The sequence below is a fragment of the Dipodomys merriami genome, unplaced genomic scaffold (assembly GCF_024711535.1).
Source record: "Dipodomys merriami isolate MVZ:Mamm:240054 unplaced genomic scaffold, mDipMer1.0.p SCAF_21, whole genome shotgun sequence".
NCBI lineage: Eukaryota > Metazoa > Chordata > Mammalia > Rodentia > Heteromyidae > Dipodomys > Dipodomys merriami.
The window spans coordinates 4,526,716-4,547,905 of record NW_027203493.1 but is presented as its reverse complement, the minus strand read 5'-3'; the positions used below and the strand labels follow the sequence as shown (position 1 = coordinate 4,547,905).

The window sequence follows — 21,190 nt, the reverse complement described above, 5'->3', positions numbered from 1 at the left end:
AAGTGGCTTTCAATGGGAGTTTCTCAGTACATTCTGAATAGAAACCTATTTTGATTTTTCTCCTAGATATGTGCAGGAAGCCCAGATAGCCATAAAAAATATTTCTTTCCTGGCCTTCTTGTTAAGAATCAAATTTCCCAGGGCTATAGACACTTTAGTGAACAAGAGAATAATAGCTAATATTTCCACGAAAGTGGCAGTCAATTTATAAACTTAGTGATTAAATAAAGTCTATTTCAAAATAGAATGGATGTGAAGATTCTTAGACATGAAGAACGGATTTCAGAATTGCAAGAGGTAGAGTGGTATATGCATCACAAAGAATAGCATGCATGAATGGGACCTAGAACTTATTCTGTGGCAGCCTCTATTATTCTAATAAATTTTGAAGCATTCATGTTTGTCTTTTCATATGTTTTTTTCTCTTTTTGTATAAATTCAGTCTTCATACCTGTTTCTGGGTTGTTTAGATTGTGGTGCTAGGAAGGTGATCACTTTCTGATGATTTACAAGAACCCCATATGCATGTGCCCAGGATTCCAATTCACCTAGAACACTTTAGGTTCCTTCTTTATCTCATCAGTACCCTTCCTTTCATTTATGAAGTTCTTTTATATAACATACTTGGCTATTTAACCATGTGTACCTTCATTGTTTGATTTATTATGTTTGTATCTATGAATACATGCATCAATTAAGAAAATGTTCTCAAGCCAGACACTTGTGGTGCATGATTGTACTCACGATTTTGAGACCTATAGGATTATAGTTCAAATTAACCTATGAAGTAATAACAATGAGGTCCAAGCTCCTATTATGGACTCCAAAAGTCAGACTGGAAACATGGTTCAAATAGTTAATCATCTACAATGAGTAACAGAACCCTTGCCACTGAGGTCCTTTATTTCAAACCCAAGTACTGGAAAAGGAAGAAAAGGGTCACAGGGAGGGAGGGAAAGAGGAAAGAAGGGATGGAGCATAGGTTGAAAGACAGAAGGATATAGTGATGGAGAGAGGGAAGGAAAATAAATGGAAGGAAGGATAGATTTTTACAACTTATACCACAGTAATCTGTGTTTATTTTTAAATTTTAATCCTGTCTTGATTTTGGCCATATTGCCTCTTTTATACAGTGGATGATTCCTCTCCTTTCGACTAAATATAAGAAGATCAATTATTGTCTACAATTACAGTGTATTAATCATTTTATTATTGCAAGATATGCATATTCTTGTATAAAATAGGTTTTTTTTTACTCTTTCTTAACCTAGCTTTCTCTGGTATTTTTTACAGTCAGTGTAGTCTCTTCAATACAATTTATTTTCTGACTGCATTAATTTAAATTTCCATATTGGAGTGAGCAAATTAATATTCCCCAGTTTGAACCATGCTTTATTTCCACTGCTGTGTTATGGTGATGAGCATATTTGCAGCGTATTCTTGGCATTTGCCATCTATATCCCTTCTTGAAATTATCCTTGCTTAATTCATCAGTCTTAATAGATAGTGTCTTGCCACTGAAGTTATACTATGGAAGACTTAATGTATCCTTTATTATATACCATGACAGACAATTATCTCATGAGACAACAAAAAAAAAAAACTAAAAAACAATTTCTTGGAATAATAAAACCTTAGGTGTATTTTCATTTACACTTAAACATTCCTAAAGAGTTAATATTCTATTTTTTACTTATATTTATGCTTAAGAAAAATCTTGAAATTTTCAAGGAAACACGTGTGTTACACAGGTATACTATATTAATATTGGTTTTCAGTTCTTACATGATTATAAAATTATATTAATATACTTTAACAATGTTACGATAATAAATGAATCCCAATAAATTTCCTCATATGAAATGTAAAAATTCTAATATCTGATTTTCAAAATATGTGAATAAACAACAAAATACTTCTTCTAAAATAAATATTAGACATCATCTCAAATAATAATCAAAAACATAGCACAATTTACTACCACTTCCTATTAATAATAATAAAAATAATAAGTTTGCCATTTGAAAAGCAGTCTCATTTTCATTTTTATGAATTAATTATTTAGAAATTTTACATTTTACCATAGTATATACCAATTTTTAAACACAAGAGATATTAAAATGATTCTGTTTAGCAAAATTTTATATTTTACACAATAGTGTTTTAAAAGCTTCAGCACAATAGAGTGTGAAGGAAATATAAATATAACAAGGTTTAAGTGATATGGATAAAGACCAGTAGCATGGTAGTGTGAGGCTGTGTGTCCACTTGTTAGCAGTAAAGAAACAAATAGAGAAAGAGACAGAGAGATTGACAGAAAAATTTGAGAGACAGAGACAGAAACAGAAAAGCTAAGGTTTAGGACACTGGCCATATATATCAACAATATAGAAGGGATTTTTGTTAGAGCACTTAATAGTTGTAAGTAAATTTAATGACTTTCAAGAAACACTGAGACCTGTAATCCTAGCTACTCAGGAGGCTGAGATCTAAGGATCGCGATTCAAAGCCAGCCTGGGCAGGAACATCCTTAAGATTCTTATCGCCAATAAACCATTAGAAAATCAGACGTGGCACCACAGCTCCAGTCATAGAGCATTCACCTTGAGCTGAAGAGCTGACGGACAGCGCCCAGGCCCAGAGTTCAAGCCCCACCACTGACAAAAAAAAAAAAAAAAAGAAACACTGAGAAAAAGTTCAAAATAGTAGCATAGGTTCTTTTTTTGAATTGTCACAGTATTTCTTTATTTTTTGGGAAAAAAAAGTAAAGGGAGTAGAAAACAACATTCATTTTTCAAGATTCTTGTTCATAAGAGGAATTGTGGCATTAAACTTGTCAGTATTTTTTCCCTGTAAGGATCCTAGGTACATCAAATATCTGAGATAAAAATATGAAGGCATTCTTCATTTTCTTTCCAAGAAAAATACAATTCTTTTCCATATGAATCTGGTGAATAGCACAGTTAACAGAGCAGTGCCATCACAAAGCAAAGAGATGCAAACACCAACATTTTGAGCCAAAACAATTTTTTTTTTTGGGGGGGGGGTACAGTCATGGGGTCTGAACTCTGGGCCTGGGCGCTGTCCTTCAGCTCTTCAGCTCAAGGCTAGCACTCTATCACTTGAGCAACAATGTCACTTCCTGTTTTTTTCTGCTTATGTGGTGCTGGGGAATCAAACCCAGGGCCTCATGCATGCAAGGCAAACACTCTACCACTGAGCCACCTTCTCAACCCACCAAAACAAACATCCTATACATATTCATGTCATAGAGATGAAAGTCACCTGACTTTTATTATCCAACTTTGAGGGCTAAATCATGAAAGACAGAACAAAATAGAAAGAGAAACAAATGACGCTTCCCACCCTACTGAACAGCAGGCTTTTCAACAGAAATCTTTTTTTTTTAACCAGCACAACTATGTTTATTGCAGCATTATTTACCATAGCTAAGATATGGAACCAACCCAGATGCCCCTCAGTAGATGAATGGATCAAGAAAATGTGGTATATATACACAATGGAATTCTATGCCTCCATCAGAAAGAATGACATTGCCCCATTTGTTAGGAAATGGAAAGACGTGGAAAAAATTATATTAAGTAAAGTAAGCCAAGCCCAAAGAAACATAGGTCCCATGGTTTCCCTTATTTGCAATATCTAGTATATGTATGAGTCAAGCAGAAAAGGTCAGATAAGGTGATGTTAGGAAAATGAACCCAAAGATATGCATTTAAATGTTTTTTTTTCTTTCATGCATTTGTTCCTAATGCATTTATAAGATTATTTCTTTGTTGTTTTATATGTCTCTCCCCCACAGTATAACCCCTGCTTTCACTGTATTTGATGTCGGTATAATTTGTGGAGGGGAAGAGGAAAAACAAGTCTTTTAAATAAGGATACAGGTGGACCTGTTGCAACAATGAGAAATACAAGTTGTCATGTCGAAAACGAACTTTACAACTTTGGTGTGGGGGGGGAGGATGGAGTGGGGGGGCAGGGGAGGCTGGGAAGGGATGGGAAGGAGGCAGCTACAATGCTACAATGCTTGATAGGAAATGTACTCATTATCTTGCCCATGCAATTGTAACCCCTCTGTACAGTACTTTCACAATAAAAAATAAAAAAAAAGAATGTCCCACAAGATCTTAGATTTAGCAGCTTTCAACCAGGAAGCAGACTCAGGTGATGGAATCAGGCAGGAGTTCCTCCAGGTGACTGTCAGGCCATCGTTGAACTTCACCCATTAGGGTATGCAGCCACAGCAGCAGCAGCAGCAGCAGCAGCAGCAGAGTCTCTCAGTGGCTCCAAGGGACTGTCACCGCATGCTGGGCTGCAAATTCCTACACAGACTGGTTAAGGATGCAAGTAATACATAGGCTTGGCAGACTTTGGCCTCGTTGGTTTTTAAGAACATTTAGACAATAGCCCAGGACAGTTTACCAAAATGACAATTTTTTTACTAACCAGGCTTAGTCTTGTAATCATCTCTGACAGGTGCAGGCTCCACACTTGCACACCTACAACTGTTAACACTATTCTTTATGCCTTTTTCTAAAAAAAAAATTATTTTATCTATTTTGCCTCATTTTTCTAAAACTGACTCTAGACTCTTGATCTTAAAAGGGGGTTGATGGGCAAAGGTCCATCTTCTCTAACTTCTTCAAGTTGACTTCAGGGACGTTGATCCTACCTAGCCAGGTACCTATAACCTTAGCCTATTTTACAAAGAGGCTATCAGGGTTCGATGTCATTAAGAACAATATTTAACTTTTGACAACTGCACAGACCTTTTCTCCGGTTACAGCAGTGTAGCTTGTTTAGCACTCTGGTTTACAAAAACATCTTTCTGGGTGACAGGAATGTGATCTCTAGTGACCCTAACAATGCCTAAGTTACTTTTGCAGGCCTTTAGACAGATATCAATAGAAACACTCTCTCAGGTTTACAAACGTTCCTGAGCAGATGAATTTCATGTAGCTGGTGTCAGCTCAATACTTACTGCCCATTAGAGCTTTTGGCTCATAAAGGGGTTGAGATTTAAACTATCCCCCACATTTTATAACATTAGCTTTTTACTATCACAGAGGACTGGCAAGTTCCTGTCCCTTTCAAGGTAGATAGTCATGGACATTAGGCATGCTTACAAACTCTTCCCATGACCTCCCAGCTCTGACCAGTTTTGGAGGGCCACGCACAAATGACTCTAGGATCTGACATTTCTGCCATCCAAACAGTTGCTTACTGCCTCTGGATGCTCCTCCATTGCTTTTGTCCCAGGAATGTCTTCTCCACATTGGGATAAATGCCTCATTGACATTTCCCTTAGCTGGTCGCTGGACTTGAACTCAGGGCCTGAGTGCTGTCCTTCAGCTCTCCAGCTCAAGGCTAGCCACTTTGAGTCCTAAAGCAACTTTGCTTGCTCTTTCAGCACCCTGCTGGCTGAGTAGAGGTGACAGTCTCACAGGGACCTTTTTCTGCCCGGGCTAGCTTTGAACCAGTTTGCAGATCAATGAGTCTTATTAAAGGCCACTTTACTACAATTAAAAGCAACAAGATGGTCAACATAGAAGTAGCTTTTAAGCATGCTCTTACCTGGAACTTAAGAGCCAACATTACATCTGACAAACTTGTAAGAATCCTCTGTGCTTTGCTCTGGGCTTGCTGGAAACTCGAGGCTTTTCTCAGAACTTCTCTCCAACAGCCAAGTGCCCTCACACTGTCCTCCCAGCGGGGGATCCCAGTACCCCTCAGGTTGGAGCAGCTAAGAGCTCTATCCCAGACAAGCCCCCATTAAATGTAGTAGGAAGACCCCCCTACTCAGACAGGCAAGCCCACCTAGTCGTCTGGAGTGACATAGCCCACCGCAACAATGTTGTTAATAAAGAAGCAACTTTATTGAGAAGGTTCGTACACTGACCGGCCAGGGCTGCAGCACAGGCTCAGGAGCTGATACTGTGACTCAACAGAAATCTTATAGCCCAGAAGACAATGGCAAATTCTCATTACAGAAAAAAAAGTCTCAAGAATATTAGACCTAACAAAGCGACCTTTAAAAATGAAGAAGAGAAAAAATATTCCAAACAAATTCAAACTGCGAGAATTTATCACCACCAGATGAATCCTTCCTTCCAAAAACATGCTAACTCTTGTTCTTTAAATAACAGCTAGTACTAAAGAAGAGTAATACCCTTCATTCATAACAAAATGCCCCTTGACTAACATATGCTCAATGTTTACTTCATTCAGCCATTGATATGCTGATGTCCATCTCTGTGAATTACTTTTTCAGGATATTTCATGAAAAGAATTTATAGAAAAGATGACTTCTGTTGACTGTCTTCATGACACGTAACATTTTCAATAAGTTATGCCCAAGCAACATTGTATATTGGAACTTCTCTTTTAAAATTGCACTGAGCCTTGTATGATATACATATAATTAAGAAATGTACTCATTATTTATGTAACTGTAACCCCTCTATACATTACCTTTACAATAAAAAATTTTCAAAAGCATAACTTAGTACTGGTGCAGGTAGGCACAATATTTACTAGACATCTCTTAAACATTTCATTTTCTTAATTTGGTTATACATGGCAATTTGTTACCAGCTTCCATTTGCCCAAACATAAGGTCTTTGGAGCAACAAGCTGGTTTGATAAGACTGAATATTTTATGTGCTTAATATCATTGAAATGATGCCCTTTTTATCTTACATAGTTTATTTTAACATAATATCTTACAGGTTCAACTATGTTATTAATTTTCCATTATTTAAACGTGAATAATATACTGTTTATATAATGCAATATTTCACAGAATAGATTTTTATATCACCCATCCAACAACAGGTATTTAGACTGTTTTCATAGCTCAGCTACTACCAGTTATGTGACAATGCACTTGAGAGTTCTAATATAATTCTGATACCTAGACATAAATGCTATTATATGTAACATCCCATTTATATACTATATAAATGGAAAATATCTGTAAGTGTAATTGCTGAATTATTAACCAACATCCCACTAATTATCTACATAACATTCAACGTTCAGAGCTGGAAGTAGAAGTTTCCTGGCAATTACCAGGGAATCTCCAGACATTTTATTAATCTCTCAAATGATTTAACAACCACCAACAAATTGCTCATCATCTCCTAAGGGAGAGTCTTTAAAGTTCTAAAACAAATCATAACTTGATGTAAAAACCCTATGCTAACCAGCAAGTACAATGGGAAATCAAGAGAGTAGATTTTTTACAGGTAACAAGGAAAGACTGTCTTAGGATTCAATCTATTCCATCAATTCACATATTTGCTGGCTTTTCCATTCAGTATAATGACTATTTCTGATTCTATCTCCTTGCTTTCTACTATCTCCTGATGCCAGGGCAGCAAGAGGCCCTCTCTACTCTTTCTTTCATATTATAATTTGAAATTTTTCACATAGGCTAGAAGGGTTAAATTCTCATAAGCTTACTAGAAACATACCTTGTATGCATTTGAGGAAGCATTTAAGTTTATGTACATCTCCAATTATGTATAATTATAAAAAATGGAGGCTAGAGCTTAGAGGAGGTAAGGCATAAAGGTAGAGCTCTGAAGTAGCAGTGATTCAATAGTTATTCATTTACCTATTTCTATTTATTTATTTACTTACTTACTTTTTTGGTTCTAGAGCTTGAAGTCAGGCTTTGGCAATGAGCCTGAGATTTTGGTTCAAAGCTAACCCAGCCACAGCTGTACTTACTCAACATTTCATTTTGATATCCTTGAACTTCGCAGTTACTTTTGGCTCTACACCCTTTTGAGTGTGATGCTCTGAAAAATTTTAAGTTTTAATCAGTAGATGAATAAATGCATGGATGTGATTAACTATAGGATTCATATGTGTGTGGTGTGTGTGTGTGTGTGTGCATGCACGCACACGCGTGTGCATGCAAGCCTGTAGTGGGGCTTAACTAGAGGTTTCATATCGCAGCCTAGCCTTTTTTGCTCAGGGATGGTTTATCACATCTAAGTGTCTCTCAGATTTGCCTGCCTAGGTTGTATCTTAACCAAGGTAGTTAGACCTAAGCATCATGAGTGGCTAGGATTACAGGTGTGAGTCACCAGCACCCAACTAATTCCAGAAGGCTTAAGGAGAAAAATGGGGATTACACAATACCCTATATTGTGATGCACCATTTGAATATCAGAAGACATTTATCTTGCTTTGTGGTCATTGAAATATGTCCTTTTTAGTGAAATATGACTACTTTCTAGTATAACTTCAAATGCAATTCATCAGCAATGATTTTTTTATTATGGCAAACCACTTGGTTGCTTTCCATGGAAGCGAAAAATTATTGATTGCAAGTATTTTCAGTTGACGTAGGAAGGTTGATGCCTTGTGTGCTTTGCACTTTATCTTTTCATGATTGCAAACCAAACCAATACAAATGAAACTGAGACTTTTGTAGTTTATTACTGTGTTTATTGGAGGAATTCTCTACTGTTGCAATCTGATGTAATTCTTTATATTAAGTAGAATACCAAAGTCTGCGGGGGGGGGGGGGGGGAGGGGACATTAAAGTACAGAAGGTAACTCAGCTTTTTAAGCATGAATGAACGGTGTGAAAACTGTGTGGTGGTGTCAGCTTTACCAGTAATCTTATAAATTTTTCTGGCATTCATTTTGTTGGATTGTGAATTCATATTTCTAAGGAATTACATCATGTGAATTCTGCAATGTCTATACTTTGGTGAATATATTTGTGTATATATGTAAACAGCCACATATTTATTTATATATACATTTATAAATTCCATCCTTTCCATATTAGATTTTCCTCCAATAATATCAAATTTCTCCAGTTTTTGCTCACCAAACAATAATAATATTTTCTTAAATTATAACCTACATGATTGTATTCTCTACATTTTAATCTCTAGGTTATTAGGGATATGCATGTGCATTTCTTTGACTACTCACATGGTGTTATTTATGATATCATAGTTGGAAGATGTTCATGCGGAACTAAAGTGTTCAAGGATTGCATTTGTGAAATCTAAATGACGTCTCTTCCTATTTTTTTGTGTCAAATACACATTTTCTATGGACAATCAAATGCATAACTACTATAATGAAAATGCTCCCCCAAAGTAATAATAATGTTTTAAGTAAACTAACATGAAGATAACATACCTTACAATGTTTATTAAAATAGTCATGGAAAGAGAAGAAAAATAATCTAAATTACATAGATTAACACATAATTTAGGGAACTAATTTTATTCTTGCAGAATTGAGAAAGGTACTGGGATTTTTTTCCTACTAGATCTTACTTGACATATGCCTCATTTCTTCATTATTTCAGACAGGACAAAGAAGTAAAGTCACTATTCATTAAGGTGTCCATAAACCTATGTAAAAGGGACACCTCACAGGTAAATCTCCCTGTCAACAAAAAGACACATATAAGGTATCTGAGAACTATTTTGAGGGACCATGGGATCAATGAATCATTTAATCCTTCCATTCTTCAAGTTAATTTTATGTATAGGAAAAGAGTTTTGCAGGCCTAATATGATTTTCCCAATGTAATATTTGTAATATTATACTAACACACAAGAGAATAGTATATTCATGTTTGTTAGTTTGGGTTTTTATCTAAGGCCAATCCCATATGTGATCTGTTAAGTATTCTTATTCATATATGTGCCTAATATTTTTCAACTGTTTTAATACTGTCAACATCTTTACCCATAAGTATAAGAATATAGAGTTCTATGTTTGAAGTGCAGATTATGTATTTTGGAAAATTTACTACTGTATTTACTCTAACAATTGTGGTTCTACATATTTAAACTGAATGTAATTATTACTTGCCTCTGTCTTTGAAATTATATAAATAAAACATGGAAAACTTGAAGTAATGAAATAACTATCCATATAACTGGCATAAGACTTTATACAATTTTAAAATCTTCATCTCTTTTGATATACACATAGTATACTATTCATATTTATCTATTTGGAGCAGAATATTCTTTGGGACAATAGAAATTTTAAAAGCTAAGCTTGCTTAGTTTTCTAACATGTGTCAATGACAGTTCACTTCCCATTTGGGAAAACTGAATATCTTTAGATACTCTACAACATTATTTTGTGGGCCAAATTATTCTTGGTTGAGAACAGTTTATTACTACTTCTCAACTAAAGCTTTCTCTGAATAAGTACATGATAGATAGATGGATATTTAGATAGATTGATAGATGAGATGATAGATGCATAGATATTTATATATAAACGTAAGGATTGTAAAGATAACTCTACGGTTAGTATTGTAAATGGAAAAGTTTGCATGTTATTTATGCTAGATTTTATAATTTTAAGTACTATTGACTATGTTGATATTTCTGTCTAGAATTGGCACTCTAATCAAACAGGATGGAAAAACGCAATCTCTCTGTGCTGAAAGAATTCATCCTGATGGGCATCACCGATAGTCCTGAGCTGCAGGCCCCATTGTTTGTGCTGTTCCTCCTCATCTTTGTGGTCTCCGTGGTGGGCAACTTGGGCATTGTCGTCCTCACCACGGTGGACTCCAGGCTGCAGACCCCGATGTACTTTCTCCTCAGACACCTGGCTCTCACTGATCTTGGTTATTCCACAACTGTGGGACCCAAAATGTTAGTGAATTTTGTTGTAGATCAAAACACAATCTCCTATTATTGCTGTGCCACACAGTTGGCCTTCTTTCTTGTGTTCATTGCTTGTGAATTATTTATTCTGTCGGCGATGTCCTATGACCGCTACGTGGCCATCTGCAAACCCCTGCTCTACACTGTCATCATGTCACAGAGAGTGTGTCATATGCTGGTGGCAATCCCCTATCTCTACTGCACATCTGTGTCTCTTCTCATCACCATAAAGATTTTCACTTTATCCTTCTGTGGCTACAATGTCATCAGTCATTTCTACTGTGACAGCCTTCCCTTGTTATCTTTGCTCTGCTCAGATACACATGAAATTGAAGTGATAATGTTGTTCTTAGCAGCCTTTAATTTACTTTCTTCTCTTCTGATTGTCCTTGTGTCCTACCTACTCATTCTCATCGCCATTCTCAAGATGAATTCAGCTGAAGGCAGACACAAAGCTTTCTCTACCTGTGGGTCCCATCTGACCGTGGTTGTAGTCTTCTATGGGACGTTGATATTTATGTATGTGCAGCCCAAGTCCAGTCACTCTTTTGACACTGATAAAATAGCTTCCATCTTTTACACTCTGGTCATTCCCATGTTGAATCCTTTAATCTACAGTCTGAGGAACACAGACGTCAAATCTGCCCTGCAAAGAACATGGGAAAAATATATATCTTTCCTCAAAGCTTGTATACAGTGTGAATGCTAAAAGCATGTTCTGAATATAAACTATGCTTTTCCGCAGAATTCATAAGCAGTAATATTAGGCTATACATATATTTAAAGATTGGCCTTTTCTTCTTTCATAGTAGACAGTCTTCTATAAATATGGCTCAAAGTAACAGAAAAATGCTTTATTTGAGGACACCAATTATAGAGTGATGATTTGATAGGATAGTATAATGGGATTAACAATTAATGGTCAAAGGAAAAGACAGAAGAGTTGTACATTTAAATATGTGAAGAATAATAGTCAACAAAAAAGAAGATTTTCCTTTTTCTTTTCTTTTCTTATTTTTTTTTGGCCAGTCCTAGGGCTTGAACTCAGTGCCCAGGCACTGTCCTTGAGTTTCTTTTGCTCAAGGCTAACACTCTACCACTTAAGCTTAAAATTTTTCAATTCCTCTGTAACAATAAACTTTTCAGTGTCCATGTACATATTGTTGCTTCATTTCTCATGCAAACAGGTTGTTAGGGTTTAAGGATTCTACATTTCTACATACTCTGTTAAAAGCAAACATGATTATACTTATATCAGATTTGAACATTGCTTTAATTTTAAGGAATAAATCATAGAGGTGCTCAAATATGCTTATTCTACTTGTGAATATGCTCTAGTTGGCCAATTTTTATTTGTGAAATACCTATCTGTAGATTTCAGTGTATGGCTCTTTTTTTCCGGATGACTTCCTACATATTTGGTCCATATGTCAATTTGCTCATTTTAATTAGGATCCAACATTTACAACAATTAAGTGATAAAACTTGAAGGCAAGAGAGATAATGGCATGAGTTGAACTGTGCAATATTCAATGGAGGGTAGAGTATGACAGGAATCTGTGTTTTACCTGCCATGCCTTCAAGAAATGACTCCTGCAAGGCTCTTTCCAAAGTTTTCCATGTTGCTTTCAATACTTATATTTCACAATATTTACAGCATTGTCATAAAATTTTCTGTACAACCAACCAAAGTTGAATGAAATATTTAATGAAATGGCTAATACTGAAGTATAATATGGAGATAGCTTAGTAAATAATATATTTTTGTGTAAATACTGAGTCCACATACTCTCTGGGACTCTATCACTTGACTGCACTCCAATCTGGTGTTCTTCTTGGATAATTGGAAATGCAGTTTTCTGAACTTTTATGCCCAGGCTGGCTTTTGAACTGAGATCTGCTGAGTAGTAATCATTACTGGTGTGAACCACAGAACAAGATCAGTTTTTATAGTCTTTCAAATGAAGAAGAATAAAGAAAACAAAAATGTGTTGAGACCTAAGTATGATGATATATTTCATAACTCATTAAAATAGCCTTTATTTTATTACATAGATTTACAGATACTTGAGAAAATTTTGTTCTTCTCTGTATGTATTAGAATTTCAATTTCAAAACCAGACATATGACTAACAAATTGCTAAGACAATTAGACACAATAGAACAGTTTTTTTACTGGAATAATTTTGAAATATCAGTACAATTAGTAAAAATAATAATAATCAGAAGCATAAAGTGTCTACAAATATCTGCTGAGGTTCATATGTAGGGTGGTGTTTCAGCTTTTTAATATGTTTTTTATTGTAAAGATACTGTACAGAGGGGTGACAATTACATGATCAAGGGAATGAGTCCATTTCCTATGGAGCACTGTTACCCTCTTCCTTTGTTTTTCCCCCACCACCCCTATCCTCCCACTTCCCCTCCTCTCCCCACCCCAAGTTGTAAAGTTCATTTTCAACAGTGTCTTGTACATCTCATCCTGTATCCTTATTTCAGCCTTTTGTTAATTCCTTTTGTATTGGCATAGAAATTATTTTGACTTTTTTTTTTTTTTGCTTATGTGGTGCTGAGGAATCGAACCCAGGGCCTCGAGCATGCAAGTCAAGTGCTCTACCACTGAGCCACCTTGCCAGCCCCTTGGCATAGAAATTTAAAAAACACACAAAGGTGAATAATATTGAGATACATTGAGACCATGTATGAAGATGGCACAGAGATCTCACTAAAATTTCACTGAAAGTTATAAATAATTAAAATGTAGTCAGGTTTGCTGGTTTCTACAATAAGTAAACAAATCCAAAATTGAATACAAATCTTCTACTGGTTCATGACATTGGGGCCTTACATTAAGTATTTCAATGTGGTTGTGTTCACCAACCAATTGCTATCTTCTCAGGACTTTTTTTAAAAGTCTGAGTTGTAAAGTCTGGTTTTCCACATGGTGGGGAGGGGGATGGGGAGGGATACGTGGTGGGAGATGGGAAGGGTTGGTGAGTGGAAACAAAGGAGGAGTCAACAACGCTTGATAAGAAATGTACTCATTACCTTGCTCATGTAATTGTAACCCCTCTGTATGATATTTTCACAATTAAAAAGAAAATAAAAGTCTTTAAATTGAATCCACTGTGTTCAGAAACACATGGGAGAATTAAGGGTTTTGAATATAGGTAACAAAGACAGAGGTTTCAGGAGGGTCTCTATATTTCCTATTCTCAAGAAATGATTAGCCGGGAGCTGGTGGCTCATGCCTGTAATCCTAGCTACTCAGGAGGCTGAGATCTTGGGATCACTGCTCCAAGCCAGCCGAGGCAGGAAAGTCCATGAGGCTCTTATCTCCAGTAAACCACTAGGAAATCAGAAGTGACGCTGTGTTTCAAGCGGTAGAGCGCTGGCCTTGAGCTGAAGAGCACAGGGACAGCGCCCAGGTCCAGAGTTCAAGCACCACAACCGACCAAAAAAAAAAAAAAAATGGTTGCACTTTCTCTGAGTTTGCCATTTACTGTAAGTAACTATTTCTCATTCTGTTTCTGTAATTATGACTAAGCCATGCTGTCTCATACACATCTTTGAAACCTGACATTGTGTTTGCATCTATAAATGGTTCTGTATTTATGCCTATGGTTTTATATCTAACAGAGGTCAAAAAGGAGAGAGGAAAAAGAACCAAGAAAAGGACATTGAAACAAACATGATTTACTATTATTTCCTCATCCTCCTAAATATGGCAGTGATTGGATGCCAGAAGCTATTTTCTCTCTCTCATTTGTTATACAAACAGATTTGCAAGAGGGAAAAAATAAGATTGGAAGAGTTTTCTTGAAGTGTTAGCAGAAATTCAACTAAAGTTTATGGTGACAGTAAATGCTGTTCATTTTAGATGGGTGACATGATTGAGCTTTCTTAGAGAATGTTTGAAAGGAGAAATGTGTATTCAGTAGAAATAGTAAAGTATCAAAACTCAACATGTTCATTTCATTGAATTACAAAACTGGTTAAATAAAATCCACTTGTCCTTATTTTTCTTTTTGTAATATTTCCCTGTATATTTTATTTTTGTTTATTTTTTAAAAATTAATTTAATTGTCAAGGTGATGTACAGAAGGGTTGCAGTTACATAAGTAAGGTAGTCAGCATATTTCTTGTCGAACTTGTTTTACGTTTGAAGAAATACTTATACATATTTTTCATATATTTTGCAATGTTGTCTAACCAAGATTTAATTTGCTTCTATTTTTATTGAAATTACTTATCTAACATTGTTTTGCCACATATAATATAACCACAATGTTCAAATGAGCTCTAGTAGCAAAGAAAAGTATCATGAGTCTTCATTCTGTAAAAAGAAAAGCTCAGTTTCCACTAATTTGTTCAAGTTTTCCTCATAGTGTCTCAGGGTCTTCTAACACAATAAGTACAAAAACAAATATGTGCATTTCAGATAAAATGCCAGAAGGAAAGAATAATATTTTCCAGCTAATTAATATAAATATATCTAACTTTAATGTTAAGAAAATATAAACAATAGAAAATTAGTAATTAAACAATATAGCACCTTGATTGTCTAATTTTAGATACAGAAGAGAAGGATGAGCAAGGTAGATGTTGAGTCCATGCTTATGTCTCATTCCTAACTCATGCATCTTTCATCTATTCATCATTTTATCCATGACATATTTATTCCTTTGACAGAAGAACACATACATATGTAAAAAACTGTTCTATTGGGTAAGTCTGTCACTACTCATAAAATAAAAATTCCAGAACTGTGAGCAAAGGCAGGTGTATCCCCAGTCCCAGGTGAGCTGTGGCACAAGCAAGATCAAGGACAGTTTGAGTCCTTCAGCTCAGAAGAATGGTAAGTACTTGATGTAGCTCAGTAGTAGAATGCTGTCTTAGCATGTAATGATTCCCCAGTGCCACCAAACATAAATTTCCTCATATATTTGTGTACATGATCTTTAAGAAGAGTTGAGATTGGAAATATTAAATCATTTCATACACCCCTGAAAGGACATATTTGATTTGCATATGGGGACAGAATTTAAGATAAACTATTTGCCCAAAGTCATCTTTGAAGGTCTTAATTAACGTATGCTACACAGTGTATGATGTAATTGCATATCTTTTTATTTAACTGGTAACAGTTTTCACCTATGCCACCTGTAAGGATAAATATTTTATAGGATTAACTTTTTAAAAAGTAGGCTGTGCTAACTTTTGAAATTGAATTTAGAAAATGTTACTATCTGTATCTATCATCTATCTATAAAAAAATCTGATGTCTTTTCTTAAAATTTTATGCACTTGAACCCTTAGGTCTCCTTGGCAAAAGCCGAAATTTTCTTAATAGAGACCCAGAAACACAACAAATCAAAGAAAGGTTGGACAAATGGGATTGCATGAAATTTCAGAGCTTCTGCATGGCAAAGGACATAGCTAGCACGATCAATAGAAAGCCCATGGATTGGGAGAAGATCTTCACTAGCCATACAATGGACAAGGATCTCATATCTAAAATATACCCGGAACGCAAAAAATTAAATCCCCCAACAACAAATCCTCAAAGAAACAACTGCCCAATAAATAAGTGGGCTAAAGACTTAAAGAGAAACTTCTCTGAAGAGGAAAGAAGGATGGCCAATAGACACATGAAGAAATGCTCAACCTCTCTAGACATAAAAGAAATGCATATCAAAACATCATTGAAATACCACCTCACCCCAGTTAGAATGGCTGTAATCAAGAACTCTAATAATAACAGATGCTGGAGGGGATATGGACAGAAGGGAACCTTATTGCATTGTTGGTGGGAGTGTAAACTTGTTCAACCACTTTGGAAAGTAATATGGAGGTTCCTCAAAAGTCTCCACATAGAGTTCCTCTATGACTCAGCAATCCCACTTTTGAGCATTTATCCAAATGATCACAAAAAAAGACCATACTAAAGCTACCTGCACAACTATGTTTATTGCAGCATTATTTACCATAGCTAAGATATGGAACCAACCCAGATTCCCCTCAGTAGATGCATGGATCAAGAAAATGTGTTATATATACACAATGGAATTCTTTTTTGGGGGAGTGGTCCAGTCGTGGGGCCTGAACTCTTCAGTTCAAGGCTAGCACTCTACCACTAGAGCCACAGCTCCACTTCTGGCTTTTTTCTTTTTGCTTATGTGGTGCTGAGGAATCGAACCCAGGGCCTCATGCATGCAAGGCAAGTGCTCTACCACTGAGCCAACTTCCCAGTCACACAATGGAATTCTATGCCTCCATCAGAAGGAATGGCATTGCCCCATTTGTTAGGAAATGGAAAGACTTGGAAAAAATTATATTACGTGATGTACAGTACATTCTTGTTGCTTTTCATCACCATAAGAACGTTCACTTGTTCTTTCTGTGGCCACAATGTCATCCACCATTCCTTCTGTGACCTTATCCCTATGTTGTCTTTGCTCTGTTCTAATGCAGGCGAGATGGAATTGATCCTCATGATTTCAACTTTTGATCTGATCTCCACTCTTCTGTTTGTCCTCGAGTCCTACCTGCTCATCCTGACAGCCATACTCAAGATAAACTCTACTAAGGTCAAGTGCAAAGTTTTCTCCACCTGTGGGTCCCACCTAACCATGGTCATAGGTTTCTATGGGATGTTGATATTCATGTATGTGCAGCCCATGTCCAGCAATTCTATTGATACTGGGAAGTCGTTTCTTATTTTATACCCTGATCATCCCAGTGTTGAACATCCCCCCACACACACATTCATCTATCACCTGAGGAACAGCGATGTGAAATATACCCTACAGAAGAGATGGAAAAGTTTTTTTCTGTGAGTTTTCTGAAAAGTTACATGCAGTATGAGTCCTGCAAAACAATGTGGAATGTGAACTTTCCCTCTTTTCCTTTGTAATATAGCAAGCACAAATGGGCTCAGAAAAGATATGCTTAATGTCAGAACTTGTTATTACTAGGAAAATGTCTAAAGGCTATTGAATAAGCTAATAGAGCCTTTGTCTTTCTAGATATATGTTTCTGTGTATGTATATATTACATTGAATGATATATAATATGATATATTCTAATATATGATACAATGATTAAGCATGGAAGTACTCTTTAGACATATCTATGATTTATAAAGGAGCATTTTGTGTTCTAGGTTTATTAAATCTCCACAATTGAGATGGTCTGACAGTGCATATAGGATTAGAGAAAATAGATGCAAATACATCTCAAAGTAAAAAGTAATACACTTCACAGGAAGTTGAAAAAACTTTATGCTTGTAAATTAACAATGAAGTTATTCTGGTTATGTATGATGTGTGTATTTTACTTTAGTCATTCTATGGAAGTTAATGAATTCAAAATATGGAAAACATTCTTCAATAGTTAAACTGACAGGAATCTAGAACACTGTGACATGAAATTTATATTGAGAAGTCAAGGTAATGGTAATATTTTCACATTCCTCATGAACATAAAGACATTTTGGGAAATGTTTGCTAGTTTCTAGTAATTACATATACTTAGTAAATTCAGATATTAATGCCCAATTTAATGAATTAACATGAGTACACCAAAAAGTCAATTAATAGAAAAGTTAAATATGAACAATAAGATATACAATAGTTTATCACATGTGATTTTTAAATGCTTGAAAACATACTTCTGATGAATGAATAAATTTTCAACAGCAATAACAACTTTTATATGAGTGACAAATAGTAGGACAGTATTTATGTCCAAGAGAGAGAAAACTTAGGGATCAACTTTTATTTTTTTAAAAAGTACATACAAGCAATTTCAAATTTATAAAATATCGTTTATTGGAACAATAAATGCTAAGTTTAATACAAAGATAATTGAAATTCTATTTGATTTTTAAATCATTATTTAAGAAAATATAACCATACTAAAATGTTTAAAACTCTTAAAGTTAGTAGAATTCCCTAAACTTAATTGTATATTTTCACCAAGTTTGGTAATTCTAAAATGCAAGGTATTTTGAGTATACCGAAATTTTAACTTCTATAAACCAAAAACTATTATAAATTAATTAAAACAAAATTATCTTATTTAATAAATGAATTAAAACAAAACTATCTTATTTAATGTATAAGATATATTATTTGTTAAGATTAATACAAATGTTATGGATAAAATATGTAACTAATGGGTCTTTGTAATCCAAGCATACCTACAATACAAGTAACTCAGGAGACAGAGACAGAGGGATCAATTTTGAAACCAGCCAGGCAAAAAGATCAGTAATTCAAAGTCCCGTGCATCTTGTATATACATTTATCTATTTGGGGGAGAGGAAAGGGAATAACAAAATGCTGAAATAAGGACACAGGATGACCCATTGCAACAACGAGACTCACAAGACACTATGTTGGAAATTAACTTTTAAATTTGGGGGAGAAGAATGGGGGAGGTGGGGAAGAGAAGGGATAGAAGCAGAAAAACCAAGGAGGGGGCTGGGAAGGTGGCTCAGTGGTAGAGCGCTTGCCTTGCATGCATGAGGCCCTGGGTGCGATTCCTCGGCACCACATAAGCAAAAAGAAAAAAAGCAGAAGTGGCGCTGTGGCTCAAGTGGTGCAGCAAGCACTAGCCCTGAGCTGAAGAGCTGAGGAACAGCGCCCAGGCCCAGAGTTCAGGGCCCACGACCAGACCCCCCCCCAAAAAAAAAAAACAAGGAGGATGTAATAATGTTCAACAAGAAATGTATTCATTACCTTACTCGTGTAAGTGTAACCTCTGTACAGCATCTTTACAATAAAATATTTTTAAAGCTGGGAAAAAAATAAGCTGGGGCTGGTGGATCATGCCTGTAATCCTAGCTACTCAGGAGGCTAAAATCTGAGGATCATAGTATGAAGCCAGCCCTAGCAGGAAAGTCCATGGAGGTCTTATCTCAAATACACCACCAGAAAACTGGAAGTGGCATTGTGGCTCAAAGTGGTAGAGAGCTAGCCTTGAGCAAAATAGCTCAGGCATAGAGCCTAGACCCTGAGTTCAAGCCCCACAACTGAGAGGAAGAGGAGGAGGGAGGAGGGGGGAGGGGGGAGGGGAAAGAGGTAGGGGGAGGAGGAGGGGGGACGGGGAGGGGGAGGGGGAGGGGGAGGGGAAGGGGAGGAGGAGGGGGAGGATATTCTCTATGGCCTAGATGATTATGAGATTAGTATAATGTTTTCAAGTTTATTCTATATTATAGCTTGTGCTGCAACTTCATTACAGTTTTCTTTTGCATTTATTTTTTCTATTATTTTAGCATTGAATCTACACTCTTCATATTTCAAATGTGCGATAAAGATCTGTTCATTATAGATGCAATGTCTTGCAGCAGACCAATGGAATGTCTCTCTTTTGGGTACTTGACATTTCTAGCGTATTCACTAGTTACTCCTCTTTTCTTCCATTTCCCCATCTTTTGTAACTCCTTCTTCAATATCTGTAAGCCCCAATAGTTCCTGTACATCATGAAATGGACATCTCACAGTGTCTGTCTTTCTGTGACTGGCGCATCTCATTTAGTCTCATCTTTCCAACTATGTAGTTGCATAACATACTTATTAAAGCTGAACCATAATCATTCCAGTACTTGGATATATCGATATTTTATTTATCCATTTATTCATGAATAGATTTTTAAATTATTTCCATTTCTAGACTGCTTAGAATTCTTTTGCAATAAACATGAGAGTACTAATGTCTCTTAGAGATGCTAATACTAATATTTTTAATGAAAACAACAATCAGATTTGCTGATTCCTAAAATAAGTAAATAAATTCAAATTTAAATATAAATTCACCCTGAGAGGAGTTCCGGGAAGATGGCGGAGGAGAAGCTGGAATCTGAACAAGCTCTCGCATAGAAAGTAGGTTTAGAGTTCCAGTGAACAGTCCTAAGCCAGAGAACCACACCAAGTGTGCCATCACAGGACAGAGAGTTAGACAAGAGAGGGGAAGCCAAGGAAACGCACCAGCTGCCGCTCCAGCGGCGGGGTCGCGGCGGCGACCACCGCCTCGGGAGTCATACCTGAGACACAGAGAGTCGGGGACGAAGGAGCCAGACACAGCGGACGAGCGGATTCTACCCAACACCAACAAGAACCGACAAGGAGCGAACATCTTCATCCTGCTGTTTGCAGACCAGAGACGACCCAGGATCCAAGACTCGGCGTGAGTACAAGCCCGACATCCTCACTCCTCAGGGAGCAGAGGAGGGAAGGCCACCCCTCCCCCCCCAGCACCGGTGATCTCCATCTTGGATACCGACAAAGCTCGGAGTTGCTGCTAGCTCCAGCTCAGGCCTTGGAATAAAACGAGTCATTTAGCAGGTCACAAGAACTTAACGCCGAAGTGACCTGCCAGACTCAGCTCCATCCAGGGAAAAGTCACCCAGCTCAGGCGCCAGCCATGGGAGTGCCTAGCGTCACTGGGTAACCAGAGCCAGAGGCTGCCCCTCCCTCTAGCAGCCACCACAATCA

The 21,190-nt window shown here is 36.4% G+C and overlaps 1 protein-coding gene across 1 annotated transcript; it reads left to right on the top strand.

Moving 5' to 3' along the window:
* Positions 1 to 10,437: 10,437 nt before the first annotated feature.
* On the top strand, positions 10,438 to 20,592 carry LOC138833599 (olfactory receptor 8K3-like; the record flags this gene model as incomplete). The annotated part of the gene is made up of 2 exons (XM_070031880.1): positions 10,438 to 11,350; positions 20,573 to 20,592. Coding segments are annotated over exons 1-2 (933 nt in total), but the record flags the coding sequence as incomplete, so codon positions are not given.
* Between the last annotated feature and the right edge of the window lie 598 nt (positions 20,593 to 21,190).